The sequence below is a fragment of the Thunnus maccoyii genome, chromosome 2, assembly GCF_910596095.1.
Source record: "Thunnus maccoyii chromosome 2, fThuMac1.1, whole genome shotgun sequence".
NCBI classification, from domain to species: Eukaryota; Metazoa; Chordata; class Actinopteri; order Scombriformes; family Scombridae; genus Thunnus; species Thunnus maccoyii.
Genome location: NC_056534.1, coordinates 13831356 through 13855561, shown reverse-complemented (window position 1 = coordinate 13855561; position 24206 = coordinate 13831356). Strand labels below are relative to the sequence as shown.

At 39.7% G+C, this 24206-nt stretch overlaps 2 protein-coding genes across 2 annotated transcripts; one reads left to right on the top strand and one right to left on the bottom strand.

Annotated features, from left to right (window-relative positions):
* The first annotated feature begins 1531 nt into the window (after positions 1–1531).
* Positions 1532–7593, top strand: tmem184c (transmembrane protein 184C). Its single transcript, XM_042432280.1, has 10 exons — positions 1532–2167; positions 3228–3358; positions 3448–3484; positions 3704–3909; positions 4678–4752; positions 4864–4957; positions 5064–5176; positions 5304–5403; positions 5587–5758; positions 5878–7593. The coding sequence occupies exons 1-10, from the start codon at positions 2051–2053 to the stop codon at positions 6186–6188; spliced, it is 1356 nt and encodes a 451-aa protein (XP_042288214.1). The 5' UTR covers positions 1532–2050; the 3' UTR covers positions 6189–7593.
* On the bottom strand, positions 7522–23920 carry prmt9 (protein arginine methyltransferase 9). Its single transcript, XM_042432272.1, has 13 exons — positions 23559–23920; positions 22445–22676; positions 22130–22278; positions 21763–21999; positions 21405–21572; positions 21161–21278; positions 19209–19318; positions 18897–19089; positions 17545–17728; positions 14458–15145; positions 14140–14293; positions 8841–8963; positions 7522–8333 (listed from the first exon to the last, which is right to left on the bottom strand). The coding sequence occupies exons 2-13, from the start codon at positions 22640–22642 to the stop codon at positions 8094–8096; spliced, it is 2562 nt and encodes an 853-aa protein (XP_042288206.1). The 5' UTR covers positions 22643–22676; positions 23559–23920; the 3' UTR covers positions 7522–8093.
* Positions 23921–24206: the final 286 nt, after the last annotated feature.

Genomic DNA, 24206 nt, shown 5'->3' with positions numbered 1-24206 from the left:
TGTGGCTGTGGGGCAGTGGAGACATGGTGCAACAGAAAGGAAAGTTCTGCCTCCCCTCATTTACAGGAAGACACACATACACTAATATACTCATGCACGCGCACATACATGCACACAAGGGCCAAAAGGTAAGAAGGAGCTTGTGATTGGTGGTTTGAATTACTTTTGGTCATGCTGGATTTAGATTAAACAAAAATAACCTTGAAAAACATGGCAAATTGCTAATGGAGTTCTGCATTTCTGAGATAAATAGACTTCTGAAGGGAGTGAACGATGGATGATAGTTCTTTTGCTTTTGGCATTTTATGTAAAATATCATTACAACTTCTTGTCAAACTAAAACCAGGGACCAGAATATCAGAATATTTTGTGTAAAATTAACATCACTTACACCATTAACATCAATTTACTGACATATTGGAATGATATGGTCCTTCTTGATTTTGTATATCATGCAAACAGTGTCTTGCCTTCTGTTTGTGCCTTTTTTTGCACAAAGGCATTTTGACATGTCACAGTAGGAAAAGCCCACATGAAAATGTTATGTGTTATGTATTACTGGGACACCTGAATTCAATGGAGCCATCATTAATGTTATTTGTAACACGTGTGCTTTTCCTACTATGACAAGTCAAAATGTTTGCTGTGAAGCCTTTTATGGATGCACTTTTATTGACTTTACACTTTTAAATAATTGGTATGATTGGTAGTTTAATCCACAACTTCAACATATGACACACACATTGTTAGGTTTAGTTTTATTGAATTAATTGTAGGTTTAATTGGAAAAAGGTTTGACTGATTAAAATTAATATTAATTGTTAATATTCACACAACAGATGCTGCACAATATTAGTCCAGAAATGCTGATCTTAGCCTTGGCCTTAGAAAGCTCCATCTGGCCTAACAAAACTAAATGTACAATCGGAAAGAGAAGCAAAACCATCACATTTACTCATCTGATATCTTGTAGTTTAGTCCAAAATTGTCAATGTTTATATATAATTATTATCATATATACATTATTTTAAATACCAAAAGGAAAAATCTTTTTGTTGTAACTTTTTTTTCATCTTTATAGGGCGAAACTTTTTCTTTTAATACTGTTTATATTTCAAACAGCATTTTAGTGCCATTAGTGAGCGAACAATTGCACAAATAGACCAAACGAAATGCACTTTCACGAAGATTTGGACAGCCTAAATATGATCTATAAACACTTGAAGATGACACACATGAAGAGACCTGTGAATACAGGGACATGTCTGAATTGTGCTGTTTTAAAACACCTCCTCCAAAAACAAACAAGAGTTTTGGAACATATTCGCTGAAAAAAAGATACCACATCATTTTCACTTCTGGTTTTCAGGTAATTGTTAATTCACATTGCCATCTGGTGGCGAAAGCACAGATCACGTAGTTAAGAAGGATGCAGGGCAACCAGACTATCCACAAGTAACGTCAGATTACGGAAGCAAACTCTCTCCATTGATTGGCCAGTTGCTTCAATGCCACCAATCAGATTCTAGATTGTAGGCGGGACTAGCCAACAGCAGGAAATACACAGTTAACTGCAATTACTTCTTTGGAAAGTTTTGAGCTACCAACGAATGCAAACCATCTATAAAGACTTTTAAGTGTGCATTTATCTAGACTATCTATTTTATATCAGTATAGAGTTATACTTCATTGCGTTTAATCAGATAATTTCCGCAGCTGAGACAGCATGGATCATCTGTGTTGTTTACATGGTGAAAGAGCTGACAAGCTAACGTTAGCCTAGCAACTTAGCTTGCTAACATCGAGTCATATGAGCTGATAATTATCCCGCAGCTTTGCCCTCATGAATGAAACTCGACATTGGTGAAGGATATAACTGACATGTGGACCAGCGAGGGCTTGTCTTAGGTCGCAGTGAGCTGTAGGACGTGTAACAATGCGAAGCTAACGTTTAATGTGTCGAGCGTCAGAAACGTTTAGACGAGTTGAACTGTTTACTCACTGAATCTGCGTCCAGTTTGAGAGGCCTTTACAGCGGCTTCATGTCAAGATGCCTTGTTCCTGTGGGAACTGGAGAAGATGGATTCGTCCGCTGGTCGTTGTGTTATATATCTTGTTATTAATAGTCGTCCTGCCTTTGTGCATCTGGGAACTACAGAAGTCAGAGGTCAGTTCTCACAATCGACGGCTTTGATTGACATGTTGCTTAGTCAAGTTTCTGGGTGCTCTGTTGGTTTTACACTGTGAAGGAATGTAACTGAGAACATTTACCCAAGAACTGTAAATAAAGGGCAAGTATGTCGTAAAACAACAGTCAGCTGCACAAATTAACTATTAAATAGGTTTTTCTTTCCATAATCATTCCTCCTGTTCATAGATCCCTTCACAATGCACTCACAATGTAAGTGATGAGGGCCAAAATCCACAAGCCTTAAAATATATTTCAAAGTTTATCTAAAGCTCATCTGAAGCTTCAGTGTGCAAATTAGTCAAATCAAGTAGATATCTTTCAACGTTACAGTGTTTTTAGTGCCCAAGTCCCTCTTTTTGTTACTAAACTTCCACCGCAGCTCAACAGGGAAACACAAAGAGGGAATTTGATGCTAAAAAGACTGTAAATGTGACAGATATCCACTTGATATGATTAACTCAGACTGCTGAAGCCTCACATAAGCTTCAGATAAACTTTTAAATGCATTTTTGCACAAAATGACTGTGGACATGCTGTAGATTTGTCACTTACATTGAAAGGGGATCTCTTAATAGCCAGTAAGAACGGGAGGAATGATTACAGCGAGGAAAACATCTTTCACTGTTTATACGGGCACCTGATTGTTGTTTTAAGACAAACTTGAAAAATTGTGACCCATACTGGAGTACTTCCATGTTAAACTGACATTTCACTTCATTGCAGAGTCAACTCTTGTACTGTTTATGGATTTTATGACTGAAAAACAGAAACGTCCTTGACTGACTACAGCAGTAGAATGCTACTCACATATTAATGTAAAGTAATAATAATCCCACAAGGCAATATCTATAACACTTTTACTGTACTTTTGATACTTGAAGTACAATTTTCTGATAATACTTTTGTACCGCTTCCATCGCTGGTTTTGAAGAGTTAACAGACACTCTGGGTGTCCAGGTTGCTACTTTTCTCAGATTTGAATGCAAGTCAGATGTTTATGTGTTGACTGTTTTTTTTTTTTTTCATGTAATGACAGGTTGGCACTCATAACAAAGCATGGTTCATTGCTGGGATATTTGTCTTCATGACCATACCCATATCATTATGGGGCATCCTCCAGCATCTGGTTCACTACACTCAGCCGGAGCTTCAGAAACCTATCATCAGGTAAAGGCGTCAACAATCATGTCATCTGTGAGCAATATCCTTCAAGTGTTTTTTAATGATTTGTGTTTTTTATTGTGCTGTTTTTCTAGGATATTATGGATGGTCCCAATCTACAGCCTGGACAGCGTGAGTTGTGTATTATATTAGCAAAATCGTTGTGCAACACACATACTGTATATACCTAGGTCATATGTATGTATCACTGGAATAACAGACATTTTACTTAACTTTCTTTATTAGACAGTTTCTCAAGGAATAAGCTTGAGAGAATATTTTAACACACTTTGCTCTTTGACAATCATATCCTCGCTCTCTCTGTAATCCCTCTCTTTTTTAATCTTACAGTGGATTGCACTGAAATACCCCAATATAGCAATTTATGTGGACACGTGCAGAGAGTGCTATGAGGCCTTTGTCATCTACAACTTCATGACCTTCTTGCTGAACTACCTGGAAAATCAGTACCCCAGCCTGGTGATGATGCTGGAGGTCCAGGAGCAGCAGAAACATCTGCCTCCTCTCTGTTGCTGCCCGCCCTGGCCTATGGGAGAGTGAGTTCTCTTAATAATATTACCATTTTTACACTAAGGACTCATATACAATCAATGTGGGACCATTTTACAGTAAATTTGATGACCTGCATTATCCTGTTGTCGCTCTGTTTACTCAAACCATGGTCATTGGTCACATGTCAGGCGGTGAAGACAACTATTCACGACACTCTGCTGTATATACTATGTGGCAAACAACACATCACACACATCGCATTATAATTTTGGAGAGAAAATTAACTGAACATAAGTAAGTAATAAAAAGGCAACATGTCTGTTTCTTGTGTTTGCATTTTATTGAAGTTTCTCATAAACCACAAAGCAGACAACCCAATAACAGTCACCAGTTTCAAATTAGCTTCAGTCAGGCAACATCAGTAATTGGTTAACATGCCTATGTGTGGCTAATTTTGTCCAGAGGATCCGTTTGTTCTCCTTTTTAAACTATTCATTTGCCTGGTCAGCAGCAACTGCGCCATCTCTTTTTTTTAAATGCTGTCCTGTTGTTATTTTCAATCCCTGCTGTTTTGCTGCATTGTACGTGCTGATAATATGAATTTTGACTGAGAAGATGTTGAGGAAAAGTTTGGTATTTCAATGTTAAAATGATGTCATTATCCTTGTCTCGAGGATCTACTTACCAATGTGTCCTGTGATCATCAGTGGCTCAGTTTGATCTCAAACACAATAGATTTTTTACTGACAATCAGCCAAATTAGATGTAATTAAATGCATTTTCTTATTCAAATTAAAAACTTTCCTCTTCAGGGTTTTATTGTTGAGATGTAAGCTGGGAGTGTTGCAGTACACAGTCGTACGACCCGTCACTACTGTGATTGCCTTGTAAGTAAGCTCCACTCTTCATGTATTTCATTTTATTCTTAAATACCAATCACGGCTTTTTGTCAGCCATATGTATTGATATCTCTTGTGTTTGTTTTTTCTTCTTCATAGGATCTGTCAGCTTTGTGAAGTGTATGATGAAGGCAATTTTAGTTCAACAAATGCATGGACATACCTGGTCATTTTCAACAATATGTCACAGCTGGTAATGCTACTGCTTTTTTAATAGGTCCTAATGTAATTTGCCTTTAGTTAAACATTAAGATTAACTAATATTTTTTTCTCTCTCTCTCTACCTTCTCTTTATGTAGTTTGCCATGTACTGTCTGGTGCTGTTCTACAGGGCTCTGAGAGAGGAACTGAGTCCAATCAAACCAGTGGGCAAATTCCTCTGTGTCAAAATGGTGGTGTTTGTCTCATTCTGGTAAAACTCAGTTTGTTCAAACATAATGACATGGCTATTGCTTCATTAAACTGAATATTTTTATAGACTTTGTATGAGCTGTTGTTACACTACTGTGATGTAGCTAATATTATGCAAACTCTCTCAGGCAAGCTGTGTTCATTGCTTTACTGGTGAAAGTGGGCATTATCTCAGAGAAACGTACATGGGACTGGCAGAGTGTGGAGGCTGTTGCTACTGGTCTACAGGTAAGATAAAGCTCATTTATTTGAAAATGCAAGTGACAATAATTTTTGTGTAATGAGTTGATGCGACAGAATGATTTTATTTTTCAACCCTGAATTGTTCAACTTGTTGCAAGTATCTGATATTGGTTGTCTTACTACCTGTGTGAAACATAACCAAACATACATCAAACTGTCCTGTTTCAGGATTTCATCATATGTGTGGAGATGTTTCTGGCAGCCATTGCCCATCACTTCAGCTTCACCTACAAGCCGTACATCCAGGAGGCTGAGGAGGTCTCCTGCTTTGACTCTTTCATGGCAATGTGGGACATCTCCGATGTCAGAGCAGACATTTCTGAACAAGTTCGCAATGTTGGTAAGTGCCTCCTGGCTATTGGTGTACTGCCACAGTTGTGTTTAAAAAGCATGTATCTCTCATATTCTCCTGCATGGAGAAGACGACTCTTAAAAAGTCTCTGTTGGATTAATTTACAGGGAGAACAGTTATGGGTCGTCCAAGGAAACTCTACTTCGGCGAGGCACAGAGTGACGGTGAGCGATCTGGTCTTCTATCTTCCGGCTCTCAAGATGCCATCACAGAGGCAGCATCCAACCCGGTGTCACCAAAGGGTCAATACCAGGGCCTGGGGAGAACCCTCACCCCGCACTCTTTGTCAGCCCCTGCTGGGCTCAGCTCTGCACCTTGGGGTGAAGGATATGAAGCTAGATGCGAAGAAACGGAGGAGGAAGAAAGGACCGACCAAACCAAAGAACCGACAGAGGCAGATCTGATCGTAATCACCTAGCCTACTGTCAATGTTGATGTCACCAACAGACTCTTACCAGACATGCTTGGGCAGGACCCAATTACAGCCTTGCCATCTTTCCTCAGACATTACTTCACTCATGCAACATAAAACAGAACTTTTTTAAAAGGGCACATCACCCAAGTACTAGTAGACGTTCGCCAACAAATGCAAAACCAGATGGACCTCTCTGCCTGTGACAGCTCCAAGAATGTTCAGCAAATTTTATGACGTTTTTTTGTTGTACTTGGGAGTTATATGGCTCAATAGACTATGTCAGAATGGTTGTTCTCCATTGTAATCGGGAAAGGTCAATTCAAACATGCGTCAAAAATAGCACACTTTTATCCAGCGAACCCAGTCTTTGTGATGTCGTGTTACTTGAGATGTGAGGCTACGTTACTCCTCAAGTCTTGAGTGAAACATGCACATGTATTCTTTCCAAGTAGGAAATTATCACACTTTTTTTTTTTCAACTCAAGTCATATCATAATCTCAGATGTTACAGATTAGAAAAAGAAATATGCACTCTATGTATTGGTTTATAGTGATTTCAGGGGACATGAGTAATTATCAGTGGAAATCTACTATAGTAAAGCACATTTCTTTCATACCCTCCCTCTTGAATACACATCCTCTAGTTGCTAGGACAAAAATAATCTGATGATTTATGATGATCTAAAGCAGCATTAAGTATTTTGGGATGCTGAAATAAACTTGAGGTGAGAGTTGACAGTTTATGCCTTTTCAGGTGATCAGTACACTTGGGTTTAACTGACTATGTTACAACACTACAAAAAATATCAGTATTTGAGGAGATACTTCAGGTATAGTCCAAGTATTAAAACAACTTACACCATTCATTCTGTTACTGTACAATCAGCACATTGTACTAAATTCATGCTGTCATCGCTTTACTGCATACAGCTCACTCTGCAGTGTTAAATAGAAATTTATTTACTAGTCTTCTGAGATGCCTTGTTCTGTGTGCCGTGGAACTAGTCCATCCACTTCATCAGCTTTTATATTCCGGGATCCGTTTTATTTGAGATGTTCTCCATCCTTTATCTTCTACACTGCAATAACTTTGCTGCCACCACACCTAAGCCATTTATTCTTTCCTGTAGATTTTCCAAGCTTATTTTTCATTGTGACTTATATGGATTTGTGCAGGGATATCAACGTTACATGTACAGTGTGGGATATCAGTTTGATGTGTCCGTAAATACATAAATAGATCATACCTACAGCATAATCTGCATCATGTGCAGCCAAAGCATGTTGCATTGCCTTACATATTTTATTTTTTTAAATAAAAACTGACGGCATTACATCAGAACACATGTTCCACATTTTAATTCAACTCCATCGACAGTTTCTTCAATAAAACTTTCAATAAACCAGATTAACTATAGCAGATTTCTTTTTTTCTTGCATTTATTAAGAAAATGTCACATTTATTTAATTTTGTTTTTATGGTACCAACCAATTTTATATAATCAAGGAATGATAATAATATTTCTGATATACTTACAAACAATATATTCATAAGTACAAATTATAAATGTCCTATGATCTTATGGCACAATTTACAAATTTAAACATAACTTGGAGGTTCATTGTTTCAAATTCTTCATGATCGTGATAAATCAGCATCCCACTGGCACAAGCACGGGTTCAGGTCATGCAGGCTTCTAACTCAATCTCAAAACAGATTATGTGTGTCTGGAAAAACTTGCAAATTTGAAGATTGGCATTACATTTATGAGAAATGACAAAAAAAAGGGGCAAACTAAATGATATCAGAAAGGATGTAATGCATCCATCCTGTGTGCCAATAGGACTGAATTTGTTGAGGAATGACTTTTATAAAAATGCAACTTATAACTACATTGTAAGAAATTATTACTCCATTTGACCGGGGACATCCTCTATATGGGCCGTTATGGAGATGGTGCTCTTGTGAAGCTTCACTGCGAGGCGGACCCAATCTCCGGCTCGGACCTCCAGGGGCTGCTGCAGCACGGCAGCTGCCTGCTTCCAGTGAGAGTTCTGGCTGAGGGTGCTGACACTGATGTCTTGGTCCAGGTGGATTTGGTACCAAAAGGGAATAGCAGTTATTCTGCCTGCTGACGTAGCCTGGACCTGGGGAACATGGATTACTGCTTAACAAGATACTTCATAGTACATAAGAATGGTCAGCTACAGCTTGTTCCAATTACCTGTTAATCACTTGTCTTCTGTTAGTTTAAAAATAGTTTAAAAATAATTTATGACAAAATGGGGAGCTGATTCTTTTTGATTCTACCCTTACCAAAATATTTTTGCATTTTAATATTTCAGCACTTTGGGGAACAGCTGGTATGCCTGGGAATATTTCACATTGCACCTCATGTTAGATGAGACAAAAATATTTTAATGTTCCGAAACAAAACTATTTCAAACTGTTCCAGGACACAAAGTTTTATCTCAGTTTTATCTTCCTCAACTCAAGAAGTGGGTTTAATGCTGCTTTCATGCAGGACCAAAAATGCAAAGTTAGGAGGTGAAGTAAGCTTGTAAAGGAGACGCATACATTGTGTGTTTCATTGAAGTTTAATTATACTTATTCCAATCAAGCTCGTAGCACTCCAAGGCCAACATATGCCTTACCTTGATTTCTCTGTTGGTGTAGTTTGCGCTGGCATTCATAAGGTCAAGAACAAAGAGCTCCACAGACTCACTGAGATGCCTGCACTCCAGGGTGGAGAAGTCCAGAAACACATGGACCGGTACCTAAGGGAGACATAAGATTAGAGCTGCAAAGATTAATCGATTGGCAAGTATTTTGGTAATCCATTAATCATTTAGGTCCTTTTGTAAGCAAAATAACAAATATTTGATGGTTTCGAGTTCTCAAATTTGAGAATTTGCTGCTTTTCTTTGTCTTACATTACAAAGAATTATATATTTGGACTTCGGACTGTTGTTTGGATTCCAGTAAATTGTGATGGACATTTTTATGTTTTACAGAACAAAACAATTACTCAAAAGAAATAATCAGAAGATTAAATCGATTGTGTGAATAATCCTTACTTGCAGCCCTAATCATACAGTCAAGTGAGGGGTTAGCAGCAGTCAAAAGAAAGGACTATCTGCTAACATTATGAATAAGTGTTGAGAAAAACAGAAAGGAAAAAAAAAAAAATCTAAGTTGCATATTATTGCTCATGATACAGATTTGGATGAAAACTTCAGATAAAGGGCTCAGGTTTCAAAGAAAAGCCAAAGGAACACTGCAGTGTATTAAAAGTGATGCTGAGCCTGACTCACAGCTGATGATGGCACCGGTATTTAACTCATCCTCCATCTCAAACTCTCCAAAACTTGACAAATAGGCCTCGGCTGCAGGGCCACAGACTAAAAAGCCGGGGGAGAAATGAAAGTGGTGGCACAGAATGTGGCACCGTTTCCTTTACTGCAGAACAAAAGAATCTTTCCTCCTCCCTGTCACAGTTGTGTAGACCTCAGAGCCCCGCTGTTTGATGTGCTTGATGTAATGTGTACTGATGGATTCAGGTAGGAATGTCTTGGGCCAAGCTGTGTGTTGTGTCTTGTGTGACAGTTGTGCTAGAAAAGTGCCCTCCACTGAGGGCTTCAAAGACAACATCTGTTTAAACAAACGACCGTCCCGCGAGGGCCTGTAAAATTGGAGCACAAACATGATGTTGGAAGAAAAAAAAAAAAAGAAAGAAAAAAAATATAATTTCCAGACCAAATAAAGAAAAAGAATTCAAAGAGGTTTTGCACCTTCGTTCACGCAGCTGGAAAGCACACATCAAAGAGGAGTGCACAAAAGAAAACACAGTCCTGGACCTTAGTATTCCAAGTGAAATACCTTGTTCAACAAAAGACAAACCACATATGGTAGGAAACAAAACAACTGGATGAACAGTCTGACTGATTATCTGAGGCAAGTAAAAATTTGTTGTGAGATTTTTTTGTGCTTTTATAGTAATGCACTATATGTCAATCATATTTAACAATACCCCCAGGCAACACATTTGCACCTAATGGTCTAAACTTTGAATGTGAATGACGCAAGATCACAAACACAGAATACTATATGTGAAAACTGTCAATATTGACTGTTGCATCAGGACCATGAGATTGACTGTTGCATCAGTAACATGAGACAGAATACAAGATATGAGCAGCCAGAGATGTGTAAAAGGAAGATTTGGTAACTTGTGTTGTAAAGACTGAATAAGTTTCCGCTCGACAGTGAGCTTCAATGTGAGTTCCTGTCAATCAATTTGAGTGAAAAGTTGAAATCTTTTGAAAAATGTACATGTGTTTCAGAATATCTTAGTATTTGGTATGTCCCCCTTTTGCTTTAATGACAGCATGCACTCGAGCTGGCATGGACTCCACGAGTTTGTGCAAAGCCTGATGACCCATGTTATCCCAGCATGATTTGACAATGTTCCAAAGAGCTTCTTGTGATGTCAGAGAATGCTTGGCTTTCTCAGTCTTCAAATGCCTCCATAAATGTTCAATGGGCTTGAGGTCAGGTGACTGTGGAGGGAAGTCCATGACAGTCAGGACTCCTTGGTCTTCTTTGGTCTTCCAAGTAGTTCTTGCAAAGCTTTGGGGTGTGTTTGGGGTCATTATCCTGCTGCAATATGAATCCTCCAGGGAGATGCAAACCAGAAGGTAGAAGGTATAGCATGTCTCTGAAGAATGGAGTGGTTAGTCAGTTCGGTGCAGGTGTCCAACTCCGGAGTAGTAAAAACACACCCAGATTTGAATATTCCCACCACCATGTTTCACCGTCTGTTGATCGTTCTTGCTCCTGTTTGTCTCCTTACTTACACCCAATATAGTGGCTTCCAACAATTTCCAAATTCAGTAAGCCACTGTTTGAGCAGGGTTGATGACACACGATCCAATCCAATCCAACAATAAGCCACCGCAGATTCAACATTCATATTTAAACATATCGTTTTTAACATAGCATGTTTGTATACTGCTTTATATAAATAATTTTACTTTCATACATTTAACTCCCTTTTTTTCCCCAAGTTTTAACTATAACCATAGCTCATAGTTCATTATGGCTTCAACACCCTTCTGTTACTGCCATAAGTGTCATCAGTAAATAGGACTTTTATCCAGTCATCCACTATGCAATGCTGGTATTTCTTGGCCTTGTTTCCCCTCTTGAGAAGTGGTTTAGAAACTGCTACTCGTCCTCTGAGATACAGCCTTCTTTTGACTTTATTTCAGCTGATTGGAGTCTTGCATTCTTTATTTAGCAAATTCTGTATCTGTGATGAAGTTGCTTTTCTCTCTCTCTCTGGGAACTAAGCTTGATTTATTGATCTTCTGATGGTGTGGTCACTTTTGGTCTGCCTGGTTATGCTTTGTTTACAACTGATCCAGCTTCTGCAAAGCATTTTAGAGTTCCATGTACTGTCCCCTTAGAAACCATTAGTGTAGTCATGATTTGACCCTGAGAAAGTCCCTCTTTGCTTAGAATAACAATTTGACTTCTGACACTTTCACTTTGTTCTGATGCCATGTTTCCCACTATCACAATGCTACAGGTGAACACTGGCTGCAGGTTGAGTTACTTGAACGAGCCTCTGATGAGTAGATCAAATCTACCTGAGTGTCATCCGAACCCTTCAATGGAAGGGATACAACTCAAGACATCTGACCTTTTGTACAACGGAGTTAAGTTGGTCGATGCCACAAATGTATTTAAATTTGATTGCTGACCTAGAAATAGTGCAGAATCTTAAATATTTCTTCTTTATTTTACATCATAACTTCTTGTGTTTTAAAATGTGTCTGAAACCTCAAACTTTCTGGTTATTTCCAGGTTTGTGTGAAAATATTAGAGCTTTTTAATATGGTCTCAGACTTTCAGTCCTCATTGTATATAACTACACAATGGCCGATATTCCTCACATCTAAAAACTGTAAAACATATGTTTGATAGGGATCCCATAACTTAAGTTACTCTATGATTGCCACAAAATTACTATATGCACTAAATAGGACATTTTACAGTTGAAAAACAAGCCTAATGGTGTCACTGTTTTTAAACTGCCTCCAACATATTTCTTGCATTTCTTTACTGGAATGTATTATAATTTATCAGAATGAATATTTAAATCATCTGGCTCTGTCACTTTGGAACTTACTGTCAAAACGTGACACAGACTGGTAAGTCAGAATCTAATTGGTCACTTGCAGAAGTGACAGTGTAACACAGTGCAGTTTCATTGGATGAAGCCACTATGGATTCATTTGGATGCAGGGGTTAACAAAGTTCACAGTGAAAACTATGCTGTAAATTCCTTCAGCATGAGCAATGCTGTTTGATATTTAACAGATGCTGATTTGAGCCACTGACTGCATTGCAACAGGTGATTGTCTTTGTGTGCAGTACATGGCTTAAAAAAATCCCATTAAAGCTGACCAAACTGTAGCAATTTACATATAGTACATCACATTTTACGGCATATTTTCAGGGACTGTTGTGTAGATTTGTGCCTGCCTAGGAAAGTGTTTTAAAAGGTGTTTTAATTTAAATGTCATGTTTAACAAAGCCTTCAACTGACATTTTGCAATCTGCAGATCGGTACGCCATCAGCTTTTCACTCATTGCTTTGTTGCTCATGATGTAACCTTTACCCATTTTTCACAGAGAAAAGGAAGCAAGCAAAAGATGTGATGTGGCATCCTTTGTTGTTTACCTCAGTTAAGGTAGCGAATGTCTTTTTGCTTTTCAATGCCAAGATTTAAGACACACATACGCACACACACACACACACAAAAAAAAAAAAAACAGTGGTCACAGCGCAGCCCAAACACTGCAGTGACCTTAAAGGGAACTCCACTGCATGTGAAAATGTTTTACAAAGCCTTTTGTGTTTCCTGAGGGAAGTAATGTCACTTGAGTCAGCGGCAGTTGGTGCTGAAGACGACAGATTTGAAAAGTTTTAGGTGCACTCCGGTAGCCTACTGGTTAAGACACATGACACATAACCGCAACGTCAGCCGTTCGAATCCAACAGCAGACCTTTGTTGCACGTGGCCCCCCACCTCTCCCTCCCTTCATTTACTGTCATATCTACACTGTCCTTATAATATAATGCCCCAATAACATATATTTTTTTAAAAAGTTGTTAAGAAAAACTATTTAAATATTTATTAACAACAGCAAATTATACAAAGTAGAAGAAATCTCTGCAGTAAAGAACAAATTATTTTTGTCTAATTAATTCAGTTGTTTCCTGATTCAAAATGACAGAATCATAAACTCCTAATTTTTTGTCTTGCTAGCTATGTGTGTGTGTGTGTGTCTGTGTGTGTGTATGTGTGTGTGTGTAAGAGAGAGAGAGGTTAATATCCTTACAAGTGAAAGTGAACTGTGTGTAGATGCAGCAGTAAGGTTTGTGAGTGTGTGTGTGTGTGTGTAAGTGACCTGGCCATGCTCCTGTAGCTGAAGCAGGAGAGCGGGTAGGAGTGAGGGGAGGGGGGGCGGCATTCATCAGCCCTCTAAGTGGCTGTAGGAAAAGCAATGCTCGCTGGGAGTCAAGCTGACAGCAGTTTTCCTCGGATCGATCTGCAGCCCTGCTCCAGTTTATGACAAAAGAGTTCACAACACGGAGTGCCACCCACCAAAGTGGAATAATAAGAGTGAGTGTGTTACACGCCACTGCCGGAGTCTACCCGCATTTGGCGGTTGGGCGGGCGCTAATGTCAAGCCCTGATTGTGGGTAATGTAGGCGCCAAGTTTTGACAAGTAAGAAGAATGCATGGAATAAAAAACAACACAATATCTCTTGAGATTCAATTTTGATCCTTTCTTTTTAAAAAAAAAAAAAAAGCTATGATCTTTACATGCAAAGTAAATACGTATACCTCAACATGCAGTGGCTTATGTAGGTACACTTACAGTGAACTGGTTGATGAAGGGAGCAATATTGAATCCCAGTGTTGGCTCCTGACCCTGGACAGCACTTTCCAACAGCAACGTGTCTGACTCCACCAGCATACCATACACCACAATCTTTTCTGGGAAGACACGTCCTCCTTCTTCAAGCAGACACCTAATAAAGATTATAGATGGTTTTATTCCCTGAAAATATATTTTCCTCTCAGACATCTAAAAGCATTCAAATAAAGAAAAATAAACACACGAAACTCATAGAGCATGTCAGGCATGTGCTGAACTCCGTTTCCCAATGTGCTCTGCTTTGGCGACTTCATTTACCTGGCCAGTGAAGCTTTCTCCATCAGCTTTTGTCTGATTAGACCACACGTCTCCACGCAGTCCAGGATGATGGCGCTCCACAGCTTTTCCCTGGAGGGCCTCTGCAGCATCCCGTGCTCGTCCTCCATGTGGTTGAGCCAGAACTCTAGATGTTCTTCTGGGATATTACTGGAGCAAGCCAGTCTCTTCAGCACTTCCTGTTGCTTCTTCTTTTCCACAGAGCTGTAGGCTTTTACATGACCTTGGCTGGCAGCGATGAGGGAGAGCATAGAGAAGCCCTCTGACACATCCAGCACGTAGAAAAGGGGCCTACCAGCGAGGTCAGACTGAACACCTGATCCTGGCTCTTCGTTTTGGCATGCAACCTTCAGCTGGGAGATGAGTTTGGCTAGCGCGCTGCGAAAACTCTGATGGTAGTCGTGATTGTTCAGGAGCGCTATTTCTGAACATTCCAGCATGCAGAAATCTTTGGTTTGATTTTGGTCAGTCTGTAGACATGCTAATGCACTGCACAGCTCTGCCTCTGGGTTTGGGTTTGAAACGGGGCTCCCAGAGTGCTGCGAATCCAGACGCTTGTTTAGATGGATTTCATGCCCATCTCTCACCACAGCAACACTGCAGAGCCTCAGGAAGGCATCACGGCAGGAGACTTCAACAATCAGCTCATCTCCAGGTTTCAGGACAAAACCTGGGTAGAAACAACGAGGGAAACAATTGACTAGGTTGGATTTTACCAGATCAATGTACTGGTACAATACTGTGCAATACTGTTTTGGTACTGAGTGAAATGTTTCTGAATCACAGAGAATGTATACTGATTTAATGTCTGGTCAGATTTGTAGTTCTGTTAAGTTAATCTTCCCTGGTTCCCTGATTTAAATGAAAAATAGCCTTAAATGTGATAAAATGTTTATTTCTCAAAGCAAAGTATCAAAAAAATATAATTTTAGTATCAGTATCAAATATCAGGTATTGTACTGGAAAATTTCAAATGATACCCAGCCCTGGAGCAGTGTAGGTGAAACTAAAGGGTTCATCTACACCTGCTGTAAAAAAGAAAATTCACTAAAACACCTAAAAATTAAATAAAAAGGAACACTACATAGACACAAATACACAAAAATAACACTGTTATTCATAATGTCTTTATCATGATTTTGAAACGCTAAGCTGGCATGGAACGAGCATCTTTGACAACATTTTAAAAGGGTGAAGAATGAGGGGAAAGAGGAAGAGAGGGAAGGAAAGCAGGAGATGCAGAAAGAGGAAAAGAGGAGAGGTAGGGAGTGCGAGCGAGCGAGAGAGCGAGCGAGGCCAACAGAGAAATGAGATTCAGGGGACCAGGCACGGAGAGAGGGGGAGAGGCACAGAAAGGATTCCTACAGGAATAACATCTGTTCATGTCTTCATGTCAGTGCGTGGCTCATCAGAGGCATTTGGGAAAAATGCATATTTATTGCCTATAAGAATTTCATGAACACTAAAGAGTGTCACAGGCGATCACGGCGCACACGTCACAGCGGCCGGAAAACGGATGTTGGTGATCACCGGGAATGTTGGCGGTTCCCTTGATGCTGCTCTTGCCAATTAGCAGCGCGGTGAAATGCTGCTGAGCCCTGTCTGAGAGATGATGTGCTGCGATGCCAACTGGAACACGTCACCGAGTGTCTGTGGCTATTAAGTTCACGGTGGCATGATGTCATAGCAAAGAAAAGGATATACAGTGCCCTCAGGAAGTTTTGACACCCTTAATTTAATGCACAGAAAGCAATTAAAACTTTCTGCAGTTCTTATCAGTTTATGTGTGTTGCTTAGCAAGTATCCAGTGCCCTCATCTGATATAACATGGAAATGCATGATACATGGGAGTACAGAATACATGCTGGGCAGAAAATAAATACAAACGGGTGACAAATTAAAGGAAAAACCAACATAAGAGTCTTAGTGATGTGATGGGCCACCACGTGCTGCCAGGACAGCTTCATTGATTCTACAAGTCTCTGGAACTCTACTGGAGGGATGAACACCACTCTTCCAAAAGATGTTCCTCATTTTGGTGTTTTGATGATGGTGGTGAAGAACGCTGTCTAACACGTCAGTCCAAAATCTCCCATACGTGTTGACTGTGACGGTCACAGCATATGATCGTTTTCATACTCGTCAAACCATTCAGTGACCCCTTGTGCCCTGTGAACTGGGGTATTGTCATCCTAGAAGAGACCACTCCCATCAGGATAGAAATTTTTTATCATAGGATAAAGGTGATCATTCAGAACAACTTTGTATTGATTTGTAGTGACCCTTCCCTCTAATGGGACAAGTGGACTCAAGCCATACCTGCAAAATGCCCCCCACAGCATAACAGAGCCACCAGTAGGGGTCAAGCATTGAGGGCTGTATGGTTCTCTTGGTGTACGCCACACATGCACTCGCCCACTTGTTGAGAATATGGTGGTGATGACTCATCTGACCATATCATTTTTTCCCCACATCTCTGTAGTCCACTGCCTATGGTTTTTGCACCACTAAACTCTCAAATCTGCTTTCATCTTTGTAATGAGGGGTTTATGCACTGCAACCCTACTATAATATCTCTCTCTATGTAATTGTCGACGGACTGTTCTTGCTGACTCAGTGTGATCACGTCCTGCATTGATGTTCTCAGTTACCTGTGGAAGAGTTGCTCTTCTGTTTTTCCTTCATATGGCACTAATGCACGAGCATCGCGGTCATAAAATGTGTGCTGTCGGCCACAATCTCCGACTCTATTTACTGACGACTTTCCTATAGATCTAACTGCAGATGTCACTTTAGTCACTGTTCCTATGGAAACACCAGCCAGTTGAGCAGTCTTTGTGACTGAAGCTCCTGCCATCCGTGCCCCAAAAATGAACCCTTTTTCAAAGTCACTTAGATCTTTTCCTCCTGCCATCTTGATACAAAATCAGAATCAGCTGGGCCTCTTCATCATTTTTATGCATGCTGCAGAGCATGACTGAATGTTAATTGCTTAATTGTACCATGCAGTGCAGCTGTGTGGAAGAATCTTCCTCCATCATGTCTCCCTGTGTGTGTACTGCATCTTACCCTTGGTGCTGTGGTCAGGGTAGATGGCTTGCTCCCAGCAGGTGTCCTCCTGGGGTCCGGTGGACAGACTGCTCTCCTCGTCCAGGTGGAGCTGGAACCACACGGCCAGAGCATCCAGCTGTCCCTCCTGCGTGACAAGCAGGCGGATCTGCTGAACCTCCCTAGAGGTCAGCCCCTCCAATTCCTACAGGTGACAAATACAGAACAGTAAAAGCAAGGATGTCAGGTGTTAGATATATAAAAAAACTAAATCAAGTTTTACAGAAATTTAGAGAAAGCAGGTGTGTAAAAAGGTGCAATATACAGTACGTAAGTATAAAAATAAAATGAAGTTTCAGAGGGATTAGTATAGTGTGTGTATAGCAGTCTTACATGTATTTATACCTAATATTCTATAGATTTAATAAATTACAAATCCAATTCCAAACCTCATGGACTACATATTTTCAACTGGCCAAATAAGACCCATGTGTAATTATATTCTGGACATCCTGGCTACAGTAGTGGGTGAACTAATAGACATCTCTATCATACAACTTAATACTGCATGCTGTGTGTTACAGCAGACTAAAGCAACCGTCAGCCTCTCTAACACATTCAAAACTATGACTGTGGCCACTAGCTTTATGGTGATTTGCAGGTACATCAAAGACTATTTCAAAATAGTTCAAATTGGCAAAAAAATTGAAAATTGTTGAGATCCTATAGGGAAAACTGTTCAAATTCAGCTACCAAGCTTGATGATGAAATAATTCAAATAAACTATTCCATGCAACATGACACAAACATGCAGCAGTAGAAACATCCAAGTAGTCCATAGTCCTGCTCACTGTCATATTCCTGAGACATGCTCATGATTCCATTTTTTCATGGGTTTTTTCTCAGCTGATTGAGTGTGGTTCAGTCTGAATTACAATGCAAATGAATCCAAACATCACTCTGCTTACATGAGTCTGCTTCACTGATTCTGTACACAGATCCGTCACAGATCTGTCATCAGGCTACGTATGTACTGACTGGGCATGTCTGCAAGTCCCTGCTGCATGTGTGGATAAATACTCTTTGATGAATACCAACAAATTATCCAGCAGGTACTGTCTGGCAGACAAACACTGTCTCTCCAATCTGGCAGGTGTGGACTGGGAGATAATTAATCAGACAATCCCTGCAGGTCTAGCTAAATAAGTAGCCACCAATGCACAATATTTAGGCCTATGAGGCAGCCAATATGTTATTTCCATGAGACCAATAGAAATATGGTCAAGTTAATTATCTATTTGAAAATTAATTGGTTACATTATTCTGCTTGACTCAGGGCAACAGAGACAAAATGAAAGAATTATTCTGCTCACCTGCACGTTGTTGAAATCTATGTTGAGGGCTGTGAACGGCTCTGTGAGTGGTTTATATCCTCCTGGCACTCTGCTAAGTCTCTCTGTAGTGTAAGGCTCCATGGAGTCATCTGGCAGAGAGGTGCAGCTCACTGGACTACGGAGCTCCCCGGCTGCAGCCATGGACAGACCGCCCACCTCTGACACACGAAGCCTGTATGAGACAGAAACAGCAATCGAATGCTGGGTCCAGACACCTTGTGCTGCTGTCTCAAAAGGGTTGACTACAAGTACTGATCCGCTTCTCTCGGAACAAACGTGTGAATAAAGTACCTGTGATTGCGGCGGATCTCAGGGCACTCGACAGCCATTCCAAACACAGTAGCTCCAGCAGGGATGACCCGACCTGTCGCAGATGGTTCCCTGACTTCATTCTCCCCGCTCTTTGGAACAAGACACAAATGCTTTTTTTATGATGAAAGCACTCCACATGGAAGTAGATTGCATATACAGAGTTTACAATTAACCAGGCATACTATTTATCCATTATGTGTTTAAGTAAAATGTAAAACCTTACACAGTAAGAAGGGCTCAAGACTAACTTTTTTCACCAATGTCCAAGAACTGTCCTAAAGTTTGGGAAAATTTTTTGGGAAAAAACAGAATTTGGGGAAAAAATTCTGTGTCTCAGTCTCAGTTGTCTCAGTCTTTGTACTGAGGTCTTCATTCCCTGAAGCTACTACTTTATTCTGTGTGTTGTATTGATGTACAGGGGCGGACTTTACCATTAGGAAAGCTAAGTAACCGCCTGGGGCCTCCAACTAAAAGGGCCCCAAACATCTATAGATTTATTATGATGTTTAGGTACGAAAAATATTGAAGTATGTTACTATTCAAACTCATTATACACCGAAATAACTTACAAAAAGCACTTAAAAAATATTACTGTATACTTGTACTTCAGAGGAAAACATTGTACCACTACATTTACCCGACAGTTAAATGTTACTGGATACGTAATGTTGCGGATTCAAATTTTATTCACAAATTATGACAAATACAATATGATGCACTATTATTAATGAAACTGTCCAGAATAATATACAATGGTAAGGATTAAAAGCTCCACCTTGAACACAAGTTAAGTAAATTTAAGTACATTGTCCTGAGCTGTGCTCTCTTTACTTTTAAGTAAAACTTTGAATGCAAGACTTTTACTCTTACAGTATTTTTACTGCGATATAAATAGTTTTACTAAAGAAAAAAGATTTGAGACATTCCCAGTTAGAGAGAAGGTGAAAATAAAGCAAGACAACTATTTACTTTAATGAATTATTAATATTAATATTATCTCACCACCCGCCACGTATCTGCTATTAAGCAGAATGTTAATATTTATGACACCCGACCTGCCCGATCCGCAGATTAACCATGATGCCGGTATCATGGAACTTTTTCCAATTTATTACATGTTTTTACCATGGATGTATTATAAGAGCTGGATATCAATAACAATTGCTTGCCTGGTGCATTGTTGTTTAGGAGCAACTTCTTGGTAAAAATCTTGGATTTTTAAAAATTTTACAAGTCATTGAAAGGTTCCTGAATGCATCCTTCGTTTGGGTCTCTGTGAGGCTAGACCATCTCATTTGGGGAGGATACCTCTCTGGCCCTCGTGTCCACTTAGCCCACACCCTGAACTGAGATACAGCTTTCAATTTTACATCTTTTTCAAAGCTTAAAAAAGTTTTATTTTACAAATTTATGAAATTATTACCATCAATTTTCCTGAGCATGGAACCATGCTCGTCTTAATGTTTGACGTTAAGTTCTCTCTGGATCAACCCAAGGGACACCTGGTAATGGGTCATTTTGTTTCCATTTAGATCAATATCATATATCGTGTAACTGCTGACTTGTACATTCCTACCTCATCAGTGATTACCGGCTGTAGTGTGAGGCAGCATTATCCTGCAGACTGCATTAAACATTTACAATTCCTGTATAGAACCTGGTCTCTACAGCAGCTACTTCAATAGGACACCTAGGATAAAATTATATAATTCATGCATAAAAAATAAAACAAGTAATATGGCAGTAAATTTGGGGAAACATCTGACAACAAACTTGGATGCCAAGAACTATATAAATAAGACATTGATAGGAAGAGATGGCTCTATGTGAGGCAGCAGTGGAAAAATGCTGTGCACAATGGCTTGATGCTAATGAGTTACACAGATGAACCAGTAACTAAGCAACTGAAAAACAAAGTTAGGTTTTTTGACCTGTGCTTGTGTTGCCTGTGGAGGCAGCAGGAGGTGGTGCCAGGCATGAATGAGACTCTCTATGATGCCCTCTCCAAACAATCCCGCATCTACGGTCTCCGTCACCACCAACGATACCCTAACAGGGGAGCAAAAACATACACGATTGAAAAGAAAAAGATTTTTCAACATGAGCATGAATATTACATTTTTATTGTATTGTAGCTGTAGGATAAGTGTCAAAAATTTTAGGCGTACACTGCACCTTTGTGGGATGTCCTTTGGCACCTCCATGTCCAGAGATTTCATATGGACGATCTTGATCCTACCATCCATTCCGTTTGCAGTCAACACCTCACAGGCCAGTTCATACATTGTCTTCGACAGCTCGCAGGCGTACACCTCAGCAGCCCCTGCCTTCTTGGCACACATGCTTAACAGAGACAACCAGGAAATCAGAACAATACAACACATGCATTAAAACACAGGTCTTATTCTAGCTGTGGCCTGAAGAATATGCTACCGCTAAGTGTGGATTTGAGGTTGATAAGGATCGTGTTCAAACCCACAAAGCACGCATAAAAAATAAAAAAGTTTCCAAAGTCTCATGGAAAATATCTCACCCAAGGATCCCAGTGCCAGTACCTATGTCAAGTACAGTGTTACAGCCGCTCTCAACAGCCTTCTGGATGGCTTGCTGGTACTTCCGGTTCCTTCCATGGTCGTTGAGCATTAAGAAATGCCAGCGCTCCACCAGCCAGTTGGCCACACGATAGAAGTTCTCCCTGGCTTCTGGGTAGTCCGGTCTCAGTTTCAAGGCTTTGTGGAAATGACCTGCAGCTTCATCTCTAAATCCCATTCTGGATAATAAAAAGAGACTCATGGTGTAAAAACAGTTTAAGCAGAAATTTCATCTAAAAGTAATAACACTTTTGCATGTGTAATTAGAGGAGTGATAATGTATTCTGTAAACAGAGGAGGAGAGAATACTTGAACAGGTGTTCGCCCATGCTGTTCAGGATGACTTCATCGGCAGGGAAGAGTTCCAACGCTTGTTCGTAACAGTCAAAGAGGTCCTGAATGCGGCCGACAGAGTCCAACTCTTCTGCCCATTTGAAGAGAGTGAACCTGAAGGATTCCTGCAAGAGTGAGGTCACAAAATTGTGTTAAAAAATGATACATCTTTTTGTTCTCCAGCAGTGATTACTTTGTTTGAAGTGTATGACATGTATGATTCTGGCGGGCTATGTGTGCACAATGTTTGGCAGTAAATGTACACAGACTGTGGTGTAAACATGTCATTACCTTCGCAACCTCCTTAAAGACAGGTGCAAGGTTGAGGACCAGAAGGTAGTGCACAAATGCAGTTCCATAATCTTGGTTGAACAGGCACTGCTGGGCACTTTCTAGTGAACTAGACACCAGCTCATTCCTGGCAGGATCCTCTCTGCGTCGCCTTCGGGTCCTCCTGCCATGCTTCGGCCTTGCACTGGCATTAGGCATCCCAAGCAGAAATGAAAGGCACGGAGTTGAGAATCTGTTGAGAAATGACAAAGAAAATGCAATATATGGATTAAAGCCACTTTTAATAGGACAAGGTACCAAATAAAACAGAAATACTCATGTTTAGAGCTGCAACGATTAAGTTGATTAATCGATTGATAGAAAATTTATCTCCAACTATTTTGATAATAGATTAATCGTTCTGAGTAATGTTGTAAGAAAAACTAAAAAAAATTCTCTCATTCCTGGTTCTTAAATGTGAATATTTTCTGGTTCCTTTAGTCCTCTATGACAGTAAACTGAATATATTAGGGCTGTGGACTAAAAACTAGATTTCCGAGGATGTCATCTTGGGCTTTGGGAAATAGTGATCGACATTTTCCACAATTTTCTGATATTTTATAGACTGAACATCGTTAGTTGCAGCCCTACCAAGTCAAATTTGTTTTTTCTTTGTCAACATTTTTAGAGCATAGGTCAACTGATCAATCAAAATTATGAGATATGTAATTGTGATTATAAAACACGTCAGTTTTATTTACTTGCTATTATGTAATTTTGACCAAATCAAAATTTTGGCATATTATCTCAAACATGTTATCACATAATTTCAACTAAGACATACTGTAGTTAGTTATAATTATGAGATTGAATTTAAAGATATTAACTCAGTAACCTAGGTCTCATAGTTTTGACTAATGAATAGTTTTATATTTTTTGACATTCCTTATATTTGTCGATTTTTCTTTGCCTTGAAATGGGCTTCCATACATGCCAACACACTGCAAAGCAACACTTGTAAGGATATCAATATAAGTTACACAGTAAATACTACATAAGTTAGCCACTGTTTAACAATGACACTTTAAACAAAATGCTACTTTACAAGCATCGCTGATTGTTTATGTTGACTTACTGTGAGTGGTTTTAAATCACAGGCTGAGGTTCTGGATGCAGACACGCGGAGATCACTTTTTGAGGTGGCTTTTATAAGTTAATGCTACAAACACGCAAACGCTAACATTACGGTTATGTCCAATAAAGTCGTTAGCATCGCTCTGAGCAGCCTAACACGACCTTACATGGTAAAAGCTGTTCTGACAGTCGCTACAACAGGTTTACTGCATGTCTAGAAAAATACCCTATCTGTCTGTATTCACGTCAGTTGTGCTAACTGCTCACTATAACTCAAGCTAAACACATTTCTGCTTAATATCGCGCATCGACCGTTGAACGAGAGACGTGTCCGCTCGCAAAACAACTCGGAACGAAACATGTAACCACACAAGGTTCCACCTCACGGGCGCAATAGTAGTGAAGTTTAATGTATTTGAAGTAAAGAGCATGACATAATCTCTGTACGAACCATGGTGACAATAATTTCCATATCGATTCATAGTTACGATACAGTAATTGTACAGCCTCAAATTTGGCTCCGGAAGGATCAATGGCAACAAATCCTGAAGCCCAATCAAAGAGTACAAAAGATCAAGATAGTTCCCACACATGAAAAACCGTTACAGTGGAAGGATGACGGAAGCACTCTTGAAATAAATATGAATAC